The sequence below is a fragment of the Mesoplodon mirus genome (genome assembly GCF_964341445.2).
Source record: "Mesoplodon mirus genome assembly, chromosome: 4".
In the NCBI taxonomy this organism is placed as follows: Eukaryota; Metazoa; Chordata; class Mammalia; order Artiodactyla; family Ziphiidae; genus Mesoplodon; species Mesoplodon mirus.
Window position 1 is genome coordinate 36639068 of NC_138979.1, and position 17487 is coordinate 36656554.

Below are 17487 nucleotides of genomic sequence, written 5' to 3' on the forward strand. Positions count from 1 at the left end.
GTTTCTGCTGTATAACAAAGCGAATCAACTATACATATACATATATCCCCACCTGGTTTCTTTTTGAAATAAAGCAGTACAGAGGTTGACAGTGCAATAACCTTTCGTATTCTCTGCTCATAGCAAATACAGATTTTAGAGAACAGGTGTCCTGCTGTTGAGGTCCTTTGCACCTGGTGCCCAACGGCACACCTCAGGAGGCAAGACGCTGCTCACAGGGATCTGGGTGAATCCCAGGACCTACAGCTAATCCACTGGGTGCCCCCACCCCCATCTCAACTTGCTCTCCTCACTGCAAGGGCCACTGCCAGATCAAGGAGCCTGAGAGCCACCATCTGCTTCATACGCTGGTGAACCTCACAACAGAACTGCTGGCTGGACCAAACCGCCAGGACTGGGGAGGCCATGGTAAAGCCCCTCAAAGGTTGCGGGGGTCTGGAATGGCTGCTGTTCTGGAGCTGCCTTCCAAGGACACCCCTCTCGGCCCAGGGAGGGAACACTGGTGGGTCTGAACACCTAAGGGTCTGCCTCTTCATTCATCTCAGCCTTTGTTTCTCTATCCAGAGGGCCTGCCACTCTCTCTAGTAAGAAAATCATCATCCTCGACAGAAAAGCTGAAGGCAAAATAGGATTCAAGAAGTGCCCATTTTTGTGATTCCCCTGAGAGTGCATTACTGGGCCCCGCCGCTGGCCTGTTCTTTCCCTGTTCTCACTGCAAAGCCATCTCGTGTGCTCAGAGCCGCGGGAAAGCAAAGGACACCAACCCACTCACAGTGTATTCCGAGGGGCCCAAGCCAAGCGGGGGTATAAGTTTTGTATAACCCTCCTGCCCCCTCTGGCAGACTGCCCTTGTGTGCTAAGGGACAGGCACGGGCCAAATGCCACAGGGAAAGGGCATCACTTCCACAGGGCCTCCAGATAGCCAGCAAGAGAGCAGGTCACCGATTTTTCAAATGTTCTGAATGATCAGATTCATAGTCCCAACTTCTAAAAGTTAAAAAGAGCCCAGCAGAAAAGCCTAAGAATGACTATGGACAGCAGTAGCCTTTTCCTTCCCATCATATTTTAAAACCTAATAACAGTGAGGTGCTGTCAGAAGCCACAGTTCAGAGACAGAAATAACCTTTCAGACTGAGCCTGCCTTGCTTTGTCTAACCCTTCAGCACCAGGGTGCTGTAACTTCTCACATCACAACGCAATGACTACTTTTATCTGTCTGTTTTGCACCCTGGAATGAGTTCTCTAAGGGATTTTTGTTTTGCCCTTCTTTCTATACCAGAACCTAGCACACCTGGCATTCAAAAAATGCTGAATGAATGAACGAGGCTCAGAGAACTGATGGGCTCCAGTGTGTTCTGAGAATGTGTTAACTCACTGGCAATCCTTTACCCAGACCATTTGCCAACAGCTACCACTTAGAAGATCAATTATTAGAAAGATCAACTTACTCACTTCTTACAAAAATGAAAACAATGATGTTAAGTGTCAAAGTTACTCTTATTGGCTGGTCAGGTTTTATATACTTTCTTGGCCTCAATTTCCTCATCTGCAAAATGGGCATAACAGAGATAACACTACCTACACTTCCCCAGGCTTCTGGGAAGAGTGAGACTGAGATCACCTGGCTCTAGCAGTGCTCAGTGAGCGCTAGGTCTCCTTCCTTCCCTCTTTGTTATGTGAGAGTAACAAGGGTAGTGACCTCTTACTTACCTTGCCTATCCTGATGCATGAATTTATAGTATCGAGCAAATCAGCCTTTTTTTCATTTACAGGCACTTCTGCTAAATCCTTCCCTATTAATTCACCTGACTCATAGCCCATTGTTGTTTCGAATGCTGGATTTGCATACTGGGGGGAGACAAAGGAAAAAACATCATGTGAATTAAAAGAAATTTTGAAAAGAGGACAATCAAAGATGTTCAACCTAAACCATCATAATTTTCCCCCAGAAACCCCAGGAGCCTGGCGCTCACTACGACGGTTCTAAAGCCACAAGAGCACAACACCAGAAAAACCTTGGAGTCTGGAGAAGCCTCTGCTCTGATGACACCGGGCTGGGCTTGCTGCCTTGTTCTCCTGGGGCTGCAGGGAGGGCAGCAGGCCCACTCCACGGAAACACCAGCAGAGGAAAGAAGCTGCACGGAGACAGACCCAGGGCTGCCACAAAAGGGCTGTTGAGATTACGATACAGTGGAAGAAAGCACCAGACTGGGAGTCTGAAAACCCAGGGTCTACTCCCACAAGTCACTTAACCCCTCCAAGTCTCAGTCTGCACATCTGTTTAATGGGAATGAAACACTTATTTCGCCTCTCTCATATGATGCAAATGAATAATGAGTTTGGAAAGCAGGCTATGAACTAGGAAGTGTTTAAAAATGCAAGGCTTTATGGTTAAGTTTCAAATAGGACTGTAAGACTAGAAGAAAATGTATGGGAAAGCTGTGCATGTGCTAATAGGAATAACAAATAATGACGATGATAAAACAATCGTCATACTGTTTTAAGGTTTGTTTTCCTTGCTAGGCACTGTAGTAAAAGCACTTCACACACAGTAACACATTTAATCCTCAGAACATCCTTACAAAAGGTAAGTCGTTGTTAGCGTTAATATTATTCCCATTTGTACAGATGAGACAGCAAATTCAGACAGATTAAGTCACCTGCCCGAAGATGCCCAGCTAGGAAGGGGCCGAGGCTGATTGGAAGCCAGGCCTGACTGATACCAAGCCTGTGCCCTCGACCACCGGCCAGTGTCGCCTGTCTGGGCACCATCCTGTATGCTAACATCATCAACTCTTTACCAAGAAAGTCACTAGTTAGATTAAAGTGAAGAACTGGAGTGCTCAGAACTAAAATCAAAGTGGGGCTCATTCTCAGACAAAAGGAACATTCCTCTGGCACAACTCCCTCTTTTGCTGTTATATGAAAATACATGTTACCGGTTTGCTGTTATCTGAAAGCCATGTTATCTTCAGTCACTTATATGAAGCCACTTTTCTAATAATGGATAATTTGTGAAGTAATTGCTAGTTTATTTTTGAAAATTTGAGTAGTTTCTAGTAAATTTCTATAGGTGTAAACTATCTTCAAAAGCAGTAGGAAAGGTGAGAGCGTGCAGCCCTTATGGACAGAGCCTCTCCTTGCTGCAACAGTCTCTCTCTACCCCACTCCACCACAGAAACAATCCTCTGGATAAAAGTCCCTCCTTGCTAAGTAAATAAATAGGCAAAAAAGTGAGAAATAATAAATGCTAATGCCATATTTCTACAGAATATTTTCTAGCACGTTAAGCAATTATTGGAACCTTTTCTTACCTATAGGGAACTTATTTTAAATTATATATTTTACAGATTTTGTTCTGATAATCCTCTAAGGAAAAACTGGTCCCTTGAACTTCAAAGAGAGGAAAAAAAAAAAAAACATACTGAAGGGGTTCAATCTTAAAAATGCAAACAAACCAGAAATTCAGAAGGACAAACTTCCAAAACAACAAACCTGTACAATGTGGTCTTCACTTGTAATTTCAATTGCTTCTTGACTTTTTTCTAATGCAGTGAACATTGAGTTACAAGCCCTTTATGAGTAGAAAAGAAAAAGGACTGCTTAATGTAAATATTATAAAATGTAATACAATCTTGGAATATTACATTAACTTATTTAAATGTGTTCTTTGACTATAAAGGTAACTAATGCTAACTCAAGAAAAAGTAGGGGGAAATAGTAAAAAGCCTAAGGAAGAAATAAGCGCCTCCTGCAACCTCAGTACTTGGGATCATGACTATATACAATTTGGTGCCTTTCCTTCATTCTAAGGACAAGTGGACCAGGTGGAACACACCCCAGGGTCAGATCACAGCCCTTCGCTGGCTGTGGGACATGACTGAACCTCCCTGGGTCTCTGCCTTCTCACCATCTGAAGGGTCCTCGTGAGGACTCAATGAGAAAATGGAGTCAAGAACCCCACACGAAGCCTGGCAGAAAGGAGGCAGCCCTCATCTGTAGCTATCACTTTCAACAAATTCTTTGCACAAAACTGGGATCATCGGGATCATGAGCTTTGTTCCCTGCTTCCACTTAGCCTTATACTGTGAGCATTCTCCCTTGTCCTCAGTGTTTGAAAACATTTTTAAATTGCACGGGTAACAAAGGTTTATTTTTTAAAAATTAGAAAACAATAATAAATGAGATACTACATCATACCCACTAGGATATCTACAATCAAACATAGAGAGAAAAACAAGTGTTGGTGAGGAACCCTCATACACTGCTGGTGGGAGTGTAAAATGGTGCAGCTGCTTTGGAAAACAGTCTGGCAGTTCCTCAGGCTGTTAAACATAGAGTTACCATACGGCCTAGCAATTTTACTCCTAGGTAGATACCCTACAGAAATGAAAACATACATCCACACAAAAACTTAGAGCCCACAGGTGGAAACAACCCTAACGTCCATCAACTGGTGAAAGGATGAATAAAATGTGGTATATCCATACAATGGAATACTATGCAGATATAAAAAGAAATAAAGCCCTGATGCATGCCAAAATATGGATGAACCTTGAAAAACATCACGCTAAGTTAAAAGGACCACATATTGTATGATTCTATTTATATGAAATGTCCAGAAGAGGCAGACCTATGTATATAGAGAAATTAGATTAGTGGTTATCTAGGGCTGCGGGTAATGAAAATGTTCTAAAATTGTGGCAATGGTTGCACAATTCTGTGAATACATTAAAAGCCACTGAACTGTGTACTTTAAATAGGTGAATTGTATAGAATGTCAATTTTATCTCAATAAATCTGTTTAAAAATAAATGAGATTAAATAATCTGAAATCCCAACACCTACGCATATCAACTGGTGTTCTAGGCAATTTCTTGTGTAAATATACATGTAATACATATACTTATAAAAATAGGATCATACTCTACAGTTTTATCATCTGCTTGTACCACTGAACCATATACATTAATATCTTTCCATATCAATAATTAGTTCCTTATCATCACTTTTAATAACTATATAATATTCTATTGTAAAATTATACCATAATTTAGTCAAACAAATTCCCCATGACTGGGGAATGCATTCAGGTTTTTTCTTGTATATGCCTCAGAAGATGAAAAAGAGAAAGCAACTGTCTACTTGTTCATAAAGTGCAGAGATTACATTTATAAAACCAATAATTACAATGCCTTTACTTTATTCCTGGTATTACTACACTGTCTAGCTAAATAAGACAAAGCAGCTTTAGCCAATAAAAATTAGCTCTTCTTTCTTGGCATATAAAAATCAAGAGAATTACCTCAATAAAGCTGTTATTTAAAAAAACAAGAACCAAAAAAACAACGAGAAGTAAGTTCCCACCTCTGATATAACAAGCTTGGAGGAGATGGATCTGTGAGAAGCCCTACTGGGTTTTATCACTCTTTTTTAATTTTTGCAGATCTGGTAAATACAAAATGGTATATCATTTTCATTTCTTTGGTTACTAGTGAAGCTGAATATTTTTTTTCATGTTTATTGGCCATTAATATCTCCTACAAACTGCTTGTTCACAACATGTCCTTTTAAATTTTTTCTACTGGGTGTTTCCATTTTTAAACTTATTCATCAAAGCTCTTTACGTATTCAGGATATTAACCTACCTGTCCTGTATGTTAAGAATGTATTTTTCCCAGTTTGTTATTTGTCTAAATTTTTAACATTATTTAAGGTATACTTACTGAGACAAGCTTAACATTTTTATGTTGTCTAATCTGATTCTCTTACTTTATAAAATCTGGCTTTCACACCATGCTGAGTTTAAAAAGACTTCATTATCCAAATACATATGTTCACTTACATTTTTAGTACTTATGTGGCCACACTTTTTAACATTATGCACACTGGAATTTATTTTGGGACTGGGTGTGAGATCGGGATATAACTTAATTTTCTTTCCAGTTAATAAGCTGTCACAATTCTATTCATTGAAAAGTCTACCCTTTCCTGTGTGGATTTAAATTGCCATGTTGAACACATATACTTATGTTCTTAATTCTTAAATTCTTAAATACACGCACGTCTATTTCTAGACTTTACATTCTAGTTTACTGATCTAGCAGTAACACAAAGATGCTTGTTATAGCTTTTTAGTGCATTTTAATATCTCTCAGAACAAGTCTTTCTCTATTGCTCCCAATTCTCTAGCCCCCCATTTCCCCCTTCCCTTCATTATCAACATTTTCATATCTCCCTTTATAGTGGACATCTCCCTTTGGCTGTCAGCTGGTACACAGAGAACAAAGTAGAGCATGAGGAGAGACAATGAGTGCAGTTTTGAAAATGGGGGTTACAACCTAAAGGACCACTTTTGCCATGTGCTGCGTGCGAGATCTTGGATGTAAGTCAGTTAACCTCCCTGGGTCTTGGTTTTTGCATCGTGATTCGTGATTTGATGAAATAAGCTCTAACATCACCCCCTGCTCCACAGTTCCGTTCTCCTCTCAGAGAGGGCAGCAGCCCAGCTCACTGTGGGAGTGCTGCAGCCAGGCTGCGGAAGACCCAGGAATGAGAAGGAGGCAGGCCCAAGGCCAACCATCCATCTCAAGTTTCCCTGAAAACTTTGGCAATAAAAAGGAGCTCTTTTGTAAACCTCACTAGCCCTGAAACATCTCTGCTCAGCAGCACTTCTTTGCTACCTCACACTTCATTTCATTTTGTCTATGAAGTATTTTCTTCCCTGCATGTGATACCCTGTGCTGGTCCCTACCAACGTTAATACCCCAAATTCTAATCCCCTTTTCTCTGCCTTGGGCACATACAAACAGAATGACTTCATTCTCTCTTTGATCCTGGTAAAGGAAATGTTAAAGAATAGTAGACCACCCAAGGAAGAGACCTAGGATGATAAAGAGCTACTGACATTTTTTTCACTTCTGTCAACCTCATATAATTTTACTAATTTTTCTGCTTTTCTCACTCTACAAAGAACAAGGTTTCCACTCATCAGTTAAAAAAAAAAAACTGTTTAGCAAGAGCAAATTACAAAATGCTTATTGTAGAGAAGAAAACATGTCACCTACCAGAGATAATAATGTTAATGGGTTGGGTGTATGTGTATATTAAAAGTAATTTTTTAATTAAAAAACAAAACAGATAATTCAGTATATATACTTTTGCATCCTGCTTTTTCATTTGCTATTATTTTGGTGCCCCATCTTTTTTTTTCTTTTTTTGGCCACGCCATGTGGTTTGTGTTATCCTCCCCGACCAGGGATCAAACCCAGGGCCCCGGCAGTGACAGCGTCAAGTTTTAACCACTGGACTGCCAGGGAAGTCACCACTGGAGCCCCATCTTTAAATGCTGAGTCTCCAATCACTAACATGACCACCCATTAGACACCCAGGCAGACTCTGAAAGCATTTTGTGAGGAGAGATGCCTTCCCACCACCCCATCCCATTTCAGCAGGAGGTCAGTTACAACCAAAATGTAGCCGTCTACAACCGAAGTCCTCACTTGCAACAATGCTCTGTGTGATATGGTCGGCTTACCAGAAGCAGCAGAATTACCTGAGTTTCAGCTGTGGGCGCACCAATCCAAACTCCATCTGGAGCAGTTCATTGTAACAGGCCATGGCGCTGGGGTTTTCTACATACCTCTACAAACAGAAAGGGGATTTTGTGGATAAACAAATGTGCACCTTTAAATGATTAAATACATATATAAAAAATAATTCTTTCCAACAGGATTCTCAACTTGGTACCTGAAATCTAAAAAATAATTTATCTTTCATGATGAACAGGAAATGAGAGATGAAAACTTATGGGTACCAAATTAGCTTTTAAAAAATAGTACTTGCACATATCTGAGAATATATTAAGAAACCACTGAGTTGTACACTTTAAGTGGCTGAATCGATCAACTATACCTCAATAAAGAGAAGAAAAGGCAGAAAGAAAGAAGGAAGGAAGGGGGAGGGAGGAAGGAAGGAAGGAAGGGAAAGAAAGGCAGAAAGGGCAAGGTATTTGCTGGAAAGAGAAAAAAATAAAATAATTTTTTAAATAAATTAATTTAAAAAACTATAGTATACTATAGTATAACCATTTAATGGAACAGCATGCAGCTATTATACACACACTTATATGGAATGATGTACGAGACACACTGTCAAGTAAAATGAGGAAATGGAAAATTGCATTATAATTATTTTACATTTTTATAAAAATATTATGTCAAGTTTAAAATAAATAAATAGCTGAATTACATGGTATATGAATAGTATCTCAATAAAGTAGTAAATAAATGGAATTAGAAAAAAATAGGCCTTCATTCCTGGGCATATATCCAGAGAAAACTATAATTCAAAAAGATACATGCACCCCAACGTTCACAGCAGTACTATTTACAATAGCCAAGACACGGAAGCAACCTCCTAATAGTCCATCAAGAGGAATGCATAAAGAAGATGTGGGGTGTGTGTGTGTGTGTGAGTGTGTGTGTGTGTGTGTGTGTGTAGTATGTACAATGGAATATTACTCAGCCATAAAAAAGAATGAAATAATGCCATTTGCAGCAACATGAATGGACCTAGAGATTATCATACCAAGTGAAGTAAGTCAGACAGAGAAAGGCAAATATCATATGATATCACCTATATGTGGGAATCTAAAAAAAAATACAAATGAACTTATTTACAAAACAGAAATAGACTGACAGACATAGAAAACACACTTATGGTTACCAAAGGGGAAAGGATGGGGAGAGGGATAAATTAGGAGTTTGGGATTAACAGATATACACTACTGTATGTAAAATAGGTAAACAACAAGGTCCTACTGTATATCACAGGAAACTATATTCAATATCTTATAATAACCTTTAATGGAAAAGAATCTGAAAAAGTATAAATATGTATATATATATATACATATGTATATTTGTATATATATATGACTGAATCACTTTGCTGTACACCTGAAACTAACACAATATTTAATTCCACTAAAAAAAAAAGTTCAAGAAAAAAAAGAGCGCTTAAGAAGGCTTTTCTTTCACTGCCTTGAAGTAAGAGGATTTTTGATGTCTACACGTCACTAGCAGAGCCTAGAATATACAGAAGGAGGAAATTTATTAACTAAAGTCCTGTCTATATTAACTTTCAGAGTCTATTCACTTATTCAAGAGCAATATGTTGTCCTCTTTCGAGCTGAACAAGCTCACGGTAAGCAAAAATATGCTTGCACATCTCTTTGCAGCTGAGTTTCACAGAGGTAACTCGCACTCAGGCAACATTCTCCTACAGTCACTTCAAACAGCAGCTCAACTAAGCTGACAAAGGATTACCCTCCACAGCAGAGGTACTGGCAGAGCCATGGCTTTGCCCAGGTCTCTCTTATTGCTGTGGACGGTAACTGTTTTGTATAATAACCTTTACATAATGGAAACATCTCAACGAAGCAAATTTACATGGGAATGGGAAACCTGAGCACCACCAAATTACGTATTTCATGAAGACATCTTACAAGTCGCTACGTTCTGTCACGTAGTTAGATTCAGATGTAAAAAAATATTTGTGAACATTTACTCACCCCTATTTCTGTGAACAGCTCTTGCTTTCACCTGCTCAATACACGGATAATATCTGACTGAGGAGGAAGCTGAGGCTAAGAGGCAGGACATCTGCAGGCCACTATCGACAACCAAAGCCAGACCAATCTAGGGGATAGGGCCCCTTGTGGAGCTCCTTCTACTGCCAGTGAAGGCAGATATCCCTGTTTGAACAGTGCTCAGGGTCTTGTCGTTGTGTCAAGAAACCTAAAAATCCAGCCCCAAGTTCATGCCTTAAAAGCTGTATGATTCTCAATGAGGCCCTTAACCTTCCTGAGCCTGCTTCCTCACCTGCAAAACAAGACACCCTGCTCCACCAGACGACCATGAGAAAGCACTCTAACTGTAAACTGTTGCACAAACATAAAGCACAGTGACTGCCGTCCCCTGGGAGGGAAGGCAAGGCCTGCTGGCCATGGGCATGATGGTTCCCGGGCCTGCAGGCCAAACACAGCCCTTCTTACCCACAGAAGTCTGAGAGAGGTGACATGCCTACCAGCTCCCCGCTGCTGAGAGGGGAGGAGAGTGCTGGCCCTGCCGCTTACTCCTCAGTCAGCCATGAGCCCTCAGGCACATCCAGGAACACTGCCCATCTGCAGAGGCGCCCACTGTGGACCAGGCAGGAATAGGGAGGAGAGATTTCTGGGTATAGTGCTTGTGCCACTCCAGTAGACAAGGGGTGGGGGACTTGAGATGGACAGATGTCTCCAGCTGTCCACGCGCTTGCCTGGCTTCACCTGCTCTGCACGTGACATCTTGGGACACGGAGCCATGTGTATTATGTGTCATGGCCTCCCATGCATGCCACCAGAGTTTTCACTGGGTGTGAATGTACATATCCAAACTTTTTTACCCCAAAGTTAGACATCATGGCTAAAAAACAAGCACATGTGACTAAAAGTACAGCATTTGCTCCTGCTATCTGCCCCTCCCCCTCACTACCTCTGCTTTGTTCTGTGTATCTAAATATCCTGTCTTTCCTGCCCTTCTCCAGCTTTCATTCATGTCCCAAGGATTCCACAGGGCATGGAGGGTGGAGAAGGGCAGCAGGTCCAGGGATCTTCAGGCATCAGGCCGCTATTCCCTCTGCTTGAACAGCAGCTGGTCTCCCCTCCCCAACCCATCCCACAAGAGGGGCCGGGGCCACAGTCCTGCAGACTCCTGAGACAACTCAGCCTTGCTTTCTCCAGAGCATACCACACCCACCTTGCTGGGCCCCACCCAGTGGTTCTCAACCCTTGGCTGCATATTAGAATTCCTTGCAATCTTAAAAAATAATACCAATGTGCAGGCTCCTCCCCACACCAACTGAAACAGGGTCTCCAGGGAAGCCTTTCAGGGGGTTCTAACCCACAACCAGTGTTGAGAGATACCAAACCCTAACCTTCGAGATTTTAGTCAGCAAAAGCTCAGCCGCCAAGTCCAACTGAGGAGGCAAGTAGGTCTCCATCCATCCATCCTGAACTCCTGAACTATGGCCAATCCACAGAATAGCTGACTGCCCCCTGAATCCCAGAGTTCTCACTGTGGTGATGGCTTTCAGGTCCAGGGCTGGGTTCAAGCACGGGCCCCACTGCCTCCCAGCATGAGACTCTGGAGAATCACCTTCCCTCCAGGTCTGGATGCTCTGCTCTGTCTCCGTGCCCTCTGTCACCTCACTATCCTTTTGTTACCTGAGGGTACAGGACTCTGCATGAGAAGAGTTAGCGCGTGTAGTCTCTGAGGACTGCTCACCGACTTGGATTCGTCACTTATAAAGTGGTGAGGTTGCTGCCATCTCCATACTTCCTAAGTCACAGACCTCTAAAATGATTACTTTAAAACCTTTGTGTTTTTTGCATGGGAGTGTTTTCGCAGAGACATGCACTTAACTGTGGTTCCCAGCAAACGCTTCGGGGGGACACCTTGATTAAGTTGTACGGGTGAGAGGGCAGGCAAAGTGTGTATGTTGGTTACTTTTGAATTTTCAAATTAGTTTCATGATAACTCAATTATACTAGGAAAATACAAAGTCCATGGTTAACTAGACTTTCTACCAGGACACGCTTCCCAGTCCACGAAGCTGTGCTGATGGACTTCCTTGCGCAGAATTTCAAACACACAATTTCCAACACTGCATCTATGACCTCGTACAAATAAAAAGCTTAATGACTGCTGGTGGCTGTAGGTAAGCAAACAACCCAAGGCAAGATGAATATTCTATCCCCCAAGTTTCACTAGTTTCACTGCAAAGTGGAAGCATCGAAGGTACTTGTTAAGAATAACCAGTTCTGGGCTTCCCTGGTGGCGCAGTGGTTGAGGGTCCACCTGCCGATGCAGGGGACATGGGTTCGTGCCCCGGTCCGGAAAGATCCCACATGCCACGCAGCGGCTGGGCCCGTGAGCCATGGCCGCTGAGCCTGCGCGTCCAGAGCCTGTGCTCCGCAATGGGAGAGGCCACAACAGTGAGAGGCCCGTGTACCACACACACACAAAAAAGGACAGCCAGTTCTGCAGCTTAAGAGTAATAATATAAAGATCTTCAAAGTTATCTGGGAAAGTGTTTTGCCCCTTGTGAATGCTTCCCTAAGCAGTTTAAGGAGGGATGACCTAACGATTCCTGGGAATAGGTGATCTACAAGTTCCAACCTGGGATTCTTAAAGGAATGCTCACCTTCACGCTGGCTGATGTGGTTTTTCTCATACTAGCTCACATGGATTACTGGAGGTCAGGGAATGGGGACAGGCACTGATATGTGTGAATGTTGTGGGAGTGTCAAAAAGGGAGAACCAAAAATCTATGTAATAATAATAATCTAAAATTTTTATATAAAATTATGTGTGTATAAAACAAGGTCTTAAGTTCCACCTTATCTGATGTTAATATTGGAATTCCTGTGTTCCTTTTGTCTGCATTTATTTGCTACCTCTTTGTTTCTTTATTATTAAGCTCCTTTTATTACTGCTTATAAACATCATATAATTGTATTTTTGTAACCCAATCTAATGGCTTATCCTTTAATGGGAGAATTCAGCCCATTCCCATGCACTTGATTTTACTCTTATCTTACTTTGTGTTTATGATTGCTTTCACACTGTTGTTTCCCCTTCCTTGGATCTGCCAGTTTGATCAAGTTGCTATAAATTCCGTATGGTTTTTCTGTTTGTTTCTTGGCCGTGCTGAGCAGCTTGTGGGATCTTGGTTCCCTGACCCGGGATTGAACTCGGGCCCTTGGCAGTGAAAGCATGGAGTCCTAACCACTGGATCACCAGGGAATTCCCGCAAATTCCATATTTTGTTAATTTGGAAGTCTACTTAAACTTCTGTATTAATGGTTACTTTCCTTTTCACCGATCTCAAAAGCAGACATAGATTTCTTTACTATTATTTGAAAACAAGATACCAGTTACCTCCAGAACAAAGCATCTCCCACCAGCACATTTCCCATAAAGAAGAAAGCTTCAGAATACTTTCACTGCCCACCCCCATTCCCTGTCTGCTAGGTGAGGTCACAAGAACCCTTTTACCTCTACTTCCTCCCCCCAAACCTTGGAGACACCTAGGGTTTGTTCAGATAGTCTAGAATTTAAATACTGAGCTATTATTGGATGTTATGTAATGATAATTATATATAAACATATATATTCTACATTGCACACACATATCCATACCCGTGTATGTACACAAGCAGACACAGAAAGAGGGAGGGCTCGAGGAGGAGGGGGGAGCAGGGGAGCACGTGCGCAGGGCAGGCTCACCTCCTATCACTTCTCTCTACCGCTCTCTCCCTCATCTTAGAATTTCTGTTCCAGTTCATTTGTTCTATGGTTGAAGTCCTTACTCAATCATTTTCCTCAGACAGGGCTACTGGGGAAACACATCTCTGAATTTTACGTATATCCCCCAAAAGGAATATCTCTTTTGCCCTAAAGGGCACGAACAGTAACTTAGCTGGGTGTGTGACTCTCAGGTTCCAGTCCTTTTCTCACCGTAATCTCTAATCAGATGAAACATTATTACTGTTTTATACAGTAAACATGTGTTTATAATTACCCCACATTCACATTTTCTTGTTCCTCATTCCTTCCTGCCTTTCAGGCCTCCCACTTGGGACTTATCTTGCTTCTGTTTGAAGTACCTCCTTACGAATTTCCTTGTGAGAATCTGCTACTTACAAACTGCCTCAATTTTCATATTTCTGAAAGTCTTTATTACACCTTCATTTTGAAAGTATTGAGGCTAGGTGTAACAATCTAGGTTGGCAGTTATTTTCTTTTATCACACTGAAAATATTATTCCACTGTTTTCTATCTTCTGTTTATTGCTGCTGAGAAGCTAGCTGTTAGTCTGCTATTCTTTTGAAGGTTAATCTTTTTCCTCTGGCTGATTTTACGATCTTGTTTTTGTTTGTTTGTTTTTTCACTATGATATGTCCTCTTTTTATTTACTCTACTTTGGAATTTTGGAATCTGTGGACTAAAGTCTTCCGTCATTTCTGGAGAATTCTCTTCAAATATACTGCCCCATTCTCTCTTCTGTCCTCCTGGAACTCCAGTTATATATATGCTAAACTGTACATTCTACCCTCCACATTTCTAAACCTCTCTAACTTATTTTCTATTTTTTTATCTTTGTGCTACATGCTGGATAATTTCTTCTGACCTACCAAGTTTTCAAGTTTTCAGTTACTATATGCACACTTCTCAAAACTCGATTACGTTCTACCTAAAAACGTGCTGTCACTTTTTACACTTTCTTATTCCTTGCAGGTATTTCCAAGCTTGTCTTGTCTTTATTGCTTTACATATAATAGGCATAATTGTTTTACAATTCATATCTGATCATGCTAATTTCTGAGGACTGTGAGGGTCTGGTTCCTGCTGTCTTTCTCCCCCTGCTAGTTCTCACTTGCAATGCCTTGTCTCCTGGTGGATTGGTTAATGCTGAGTGCTGCCTGCTGCCCCTGACTGATTATTCACAGAGATTCTCTGAGGCCAAAGAAGAAGGTGTCTTTCTCTGGGAGGATTTGTAATTTGCTTCTTCCAAATACCTGGGAGTGCTACCATCCAGAATCACCTTATTTATTATTTTTTTAATACATTTATTTATTGTATTTTATTTTTGGCTGCACTGGGTCTTCATTGATGTGTGCGGGTTTTTCTCTAGTTGCAGCGAGCGGGGCTACTCTTCGTTGCAGTGCGTGGGCTTCTCACTGCGGTGGCTTCTCTTGCTGCGGAGCATGGGCTCTAGGTGTGCAGGCTTCAGTAGTTGTGGAGCGCGGGCTCAGTAGTTGTGGCTCACAGGCTCTAGAGTGCAGGCTCATAGTTGTGGTGCACGGGCTTAGCTGCTCTGCGGTGTGTGGGATCTTCCTGGACCAGGGCTCGAACCCATGTCCCCTGCATTGGCAGGCGAATTCTTAACCGCTGTGCCACCAGGGAAGCCCCAGAATCACTTTAAACTAAGTTCAAGGCTTGAGGTTTCTGGACTACCTCATTGATAATATTAATTTGGGCTACAAATCTGCCCAACAATCAGCCTTACATAAGCTCTCTCCATCATGATTCCCAAGGCTCATTGGCAGCCAGCTGACCAAAACCTTCAGAAGCTTTTTGGCTTAAGAGAAACCAACAGACTGGAGCCAGTGGTGGAAAGAAAGGGAGCCATGTTGGGGCGGTCTTACTTCCAGAATCCTTGAACTGGCTTTAAAGTTGCATGTAAACATGTAAGCATTATAACAACACATCCTATGGTACAATTTTTAATGAGTAAGCCATTAAAGGAGATTTTAATATGTTTAGATGACTTTAGCAGGCATAGTTTTGAGAGACTAAGAAAGCAAAGTGTTGTGGATTATTAGATTACCAGATTATAAAGTTAAACCAAACTGTAACACAGCATAAGGACAATTTTTTTCTTCAAATTAATTCAAAACTATTGCTGGGCTCTAAACTCAGATAAAATAACTTCTCATGCTGAATTATACTTGTATAACAAAAAAGTGGGTACATACCCTTGTAAAGCCAGCCTCAATGAGGGACATTACAGATGACTCTTCTCTAACCGCCCTTCAAAAGAATACAGTAAATGGTTAGAGGCAGTTTTTATCAATTACATCTCACATCTTTAACTACTCATTAATTTACATAATATTATAATTGTCATATAATGAGCACTTTTAGATGAATTAGATTAACATACAAATCAAACGTATAAAGTTGAAAACAGTTTTCTGTTTTAGTTTCACACTTGGCTTTTTGGCAGTGTATATTAATGCTTGAAATACAGAGATTACACTAACAGCCAGGATACAGGAGTGACTGTATATCTATTTGATACATAAAAATTTTAATTTAAACTAAATTATTTCTGTTCTTTCCTTACCTCCAATTTTAAAATGAAATATAAGATTTCCCCCAATTATATATAATTCAAATCTTCATAGATATTTGGAGTTTGAAGTCCCTAGGAAATACGCCTGGAAAACATTCATACTTTAGGAATGGAATTCTCTCGTGTTTCTAAATGGAATTCTCTCGTGTTTCTCTCTATTTCTAAAGTGAAAGGCAGTCCAAAATCACAAAACCTAGTATGAGAGTACAAACTCCAGCCATGAATTTAACTGCCAAAGTGAAAGAAAATAAGAAAGAGTAAAGAAAAAAAGGCCCAACTAAAAAGGGTGAGGCCTGTCACGGCCCACAAGCTGTTATTTGGGCCTCTGTTAAAAGCAAACATTACACTGACACCTGAATTTCAACATCAAAAAAGAAGGAAAGAAGGAAATATCTTACCTGCGTACTACACCAACAATAACTGTGTTTTCTGAGAGTTCTGATGATCTGATAGACCTTTAAAAAAAGTTTAAAATAAATTTAAAGCAATTATTTAAAAACTAAATATACCTAAACGATTTTGGTAGAACAATTAAAGCTGGGGGAGAGGGAGAAGGGAGAGCAAAAGATCCCTTCATACGCTGGAGTCACCTTCTTAGCTACTTGATCTTTCTCTCTTTGGAGGACAAACTCCTAACTAGTGGCCTATGGTAACCCTAACAATTATGGAGTGTGAAGATAACAGCTAGTGCAAATGATGTGCCTTCTACTTGTTCTGCTCTTTCTTAACCTAAGCTGTTTCAGGCAGAAAATTTTCCCTACCTGGGGCTTACATGAAAGGGGTTACTCGTCTCTTCCTACCAAAGGAAAATGCAAGTTTATGTATATTACCACTAGCTGGGGTGAAGCAGCCCAAGGGTCAGCTCTCCACTGTATTCTAAGCAGTGCAAAGAAGGGTTCCCAAGTAGAATGCAGGCAAAAACAGTAACAATAAATATTCAAAACTTGGAAATGCAAGATATTCTTATCAGTCAGAAAGAGGAGAATCAACACCTGGCAGGAAAAATTAAGAATGGAAGACTGGTTGAGAAAAGTAGAAGACTTAAATTACCCAAGGAGTGTGAGTCTGCCCACAGGGATTGAATTCAACCTTCCGGAGAAGCAGCTTCCCAGAAAGTCACGGGGAATGAAAATCCAGCCAAAAGATGGGAGAGGGCAGAGATAAATGTGACAGAGAGGAGTAGGAGGAAAAGAAGTTGCTCCACTGGAGATATGCAATGGCTTTGACCCATCCTACCCTGGGGAAGAAAGCAGGCCTATCCAGAGAAGAAGAGCCAGGCCACAGGAAGAGGGAGGAACTCGGCCCCTGGCCTGGAAGGAAGAGGACTCACACCGGAGGGTGACTTCAGACGGAGGAGATGGAGAGGACTGGATCCAGACTGCCCCAGCCAAGTCAGAAGCACGCTGGCCCCTGGACAATGTGTCCGGAATGGGACAGAGAGTAGCCCGGACTTACTGCCTTACTTCAGTTCTGCTGATTCAAGAATCACTTGTGTCACTTCTGAATCACTGAACATGGAAACTG

At 41.3% G+C, this 17487-nt stretch overlaps 1 protein-coding gene across 4 annotated transcripts in view; it reads right to left on the minus strand.

Annotated features, from left to right (window-relative positions):
- The window catches only part of PDE8A (phosphodiesterase 8A), a 145862-nt gene that overhangs the window by 47943 nt on the left and 80432 nt on the right, over positions 1 to 17487 (minus strand). For all 4 annotated transcript variants that reach the window (XM_082618482.1, XM_082618485.1, XM_082618483.1 and 1 more), the window contains exons 4-8: positions 16362 to 16418; positions 15584 to 15638; positions 7556 to 7644; positions 3496 to 3574; positions 1711 to 1848 (exon numbers count right to left, since the gene is read on the minus strand). In XM_082618482.1, the coding sequence (XP_082474608.1) occupies positions 1711 to 1848; positions 3496 to 3574; positions 7556 to 7644; positions 15584 to 15638; positions 16362 to 16418 (418 nt within the window). The remainder of the gene's footprint in view (positions 1 to 1710; positions 1849 to 3495; positions 3575 to 7555; positions 7645 to 15583; positions 15639 to 16361; positions 16419 to 17487) is intronic.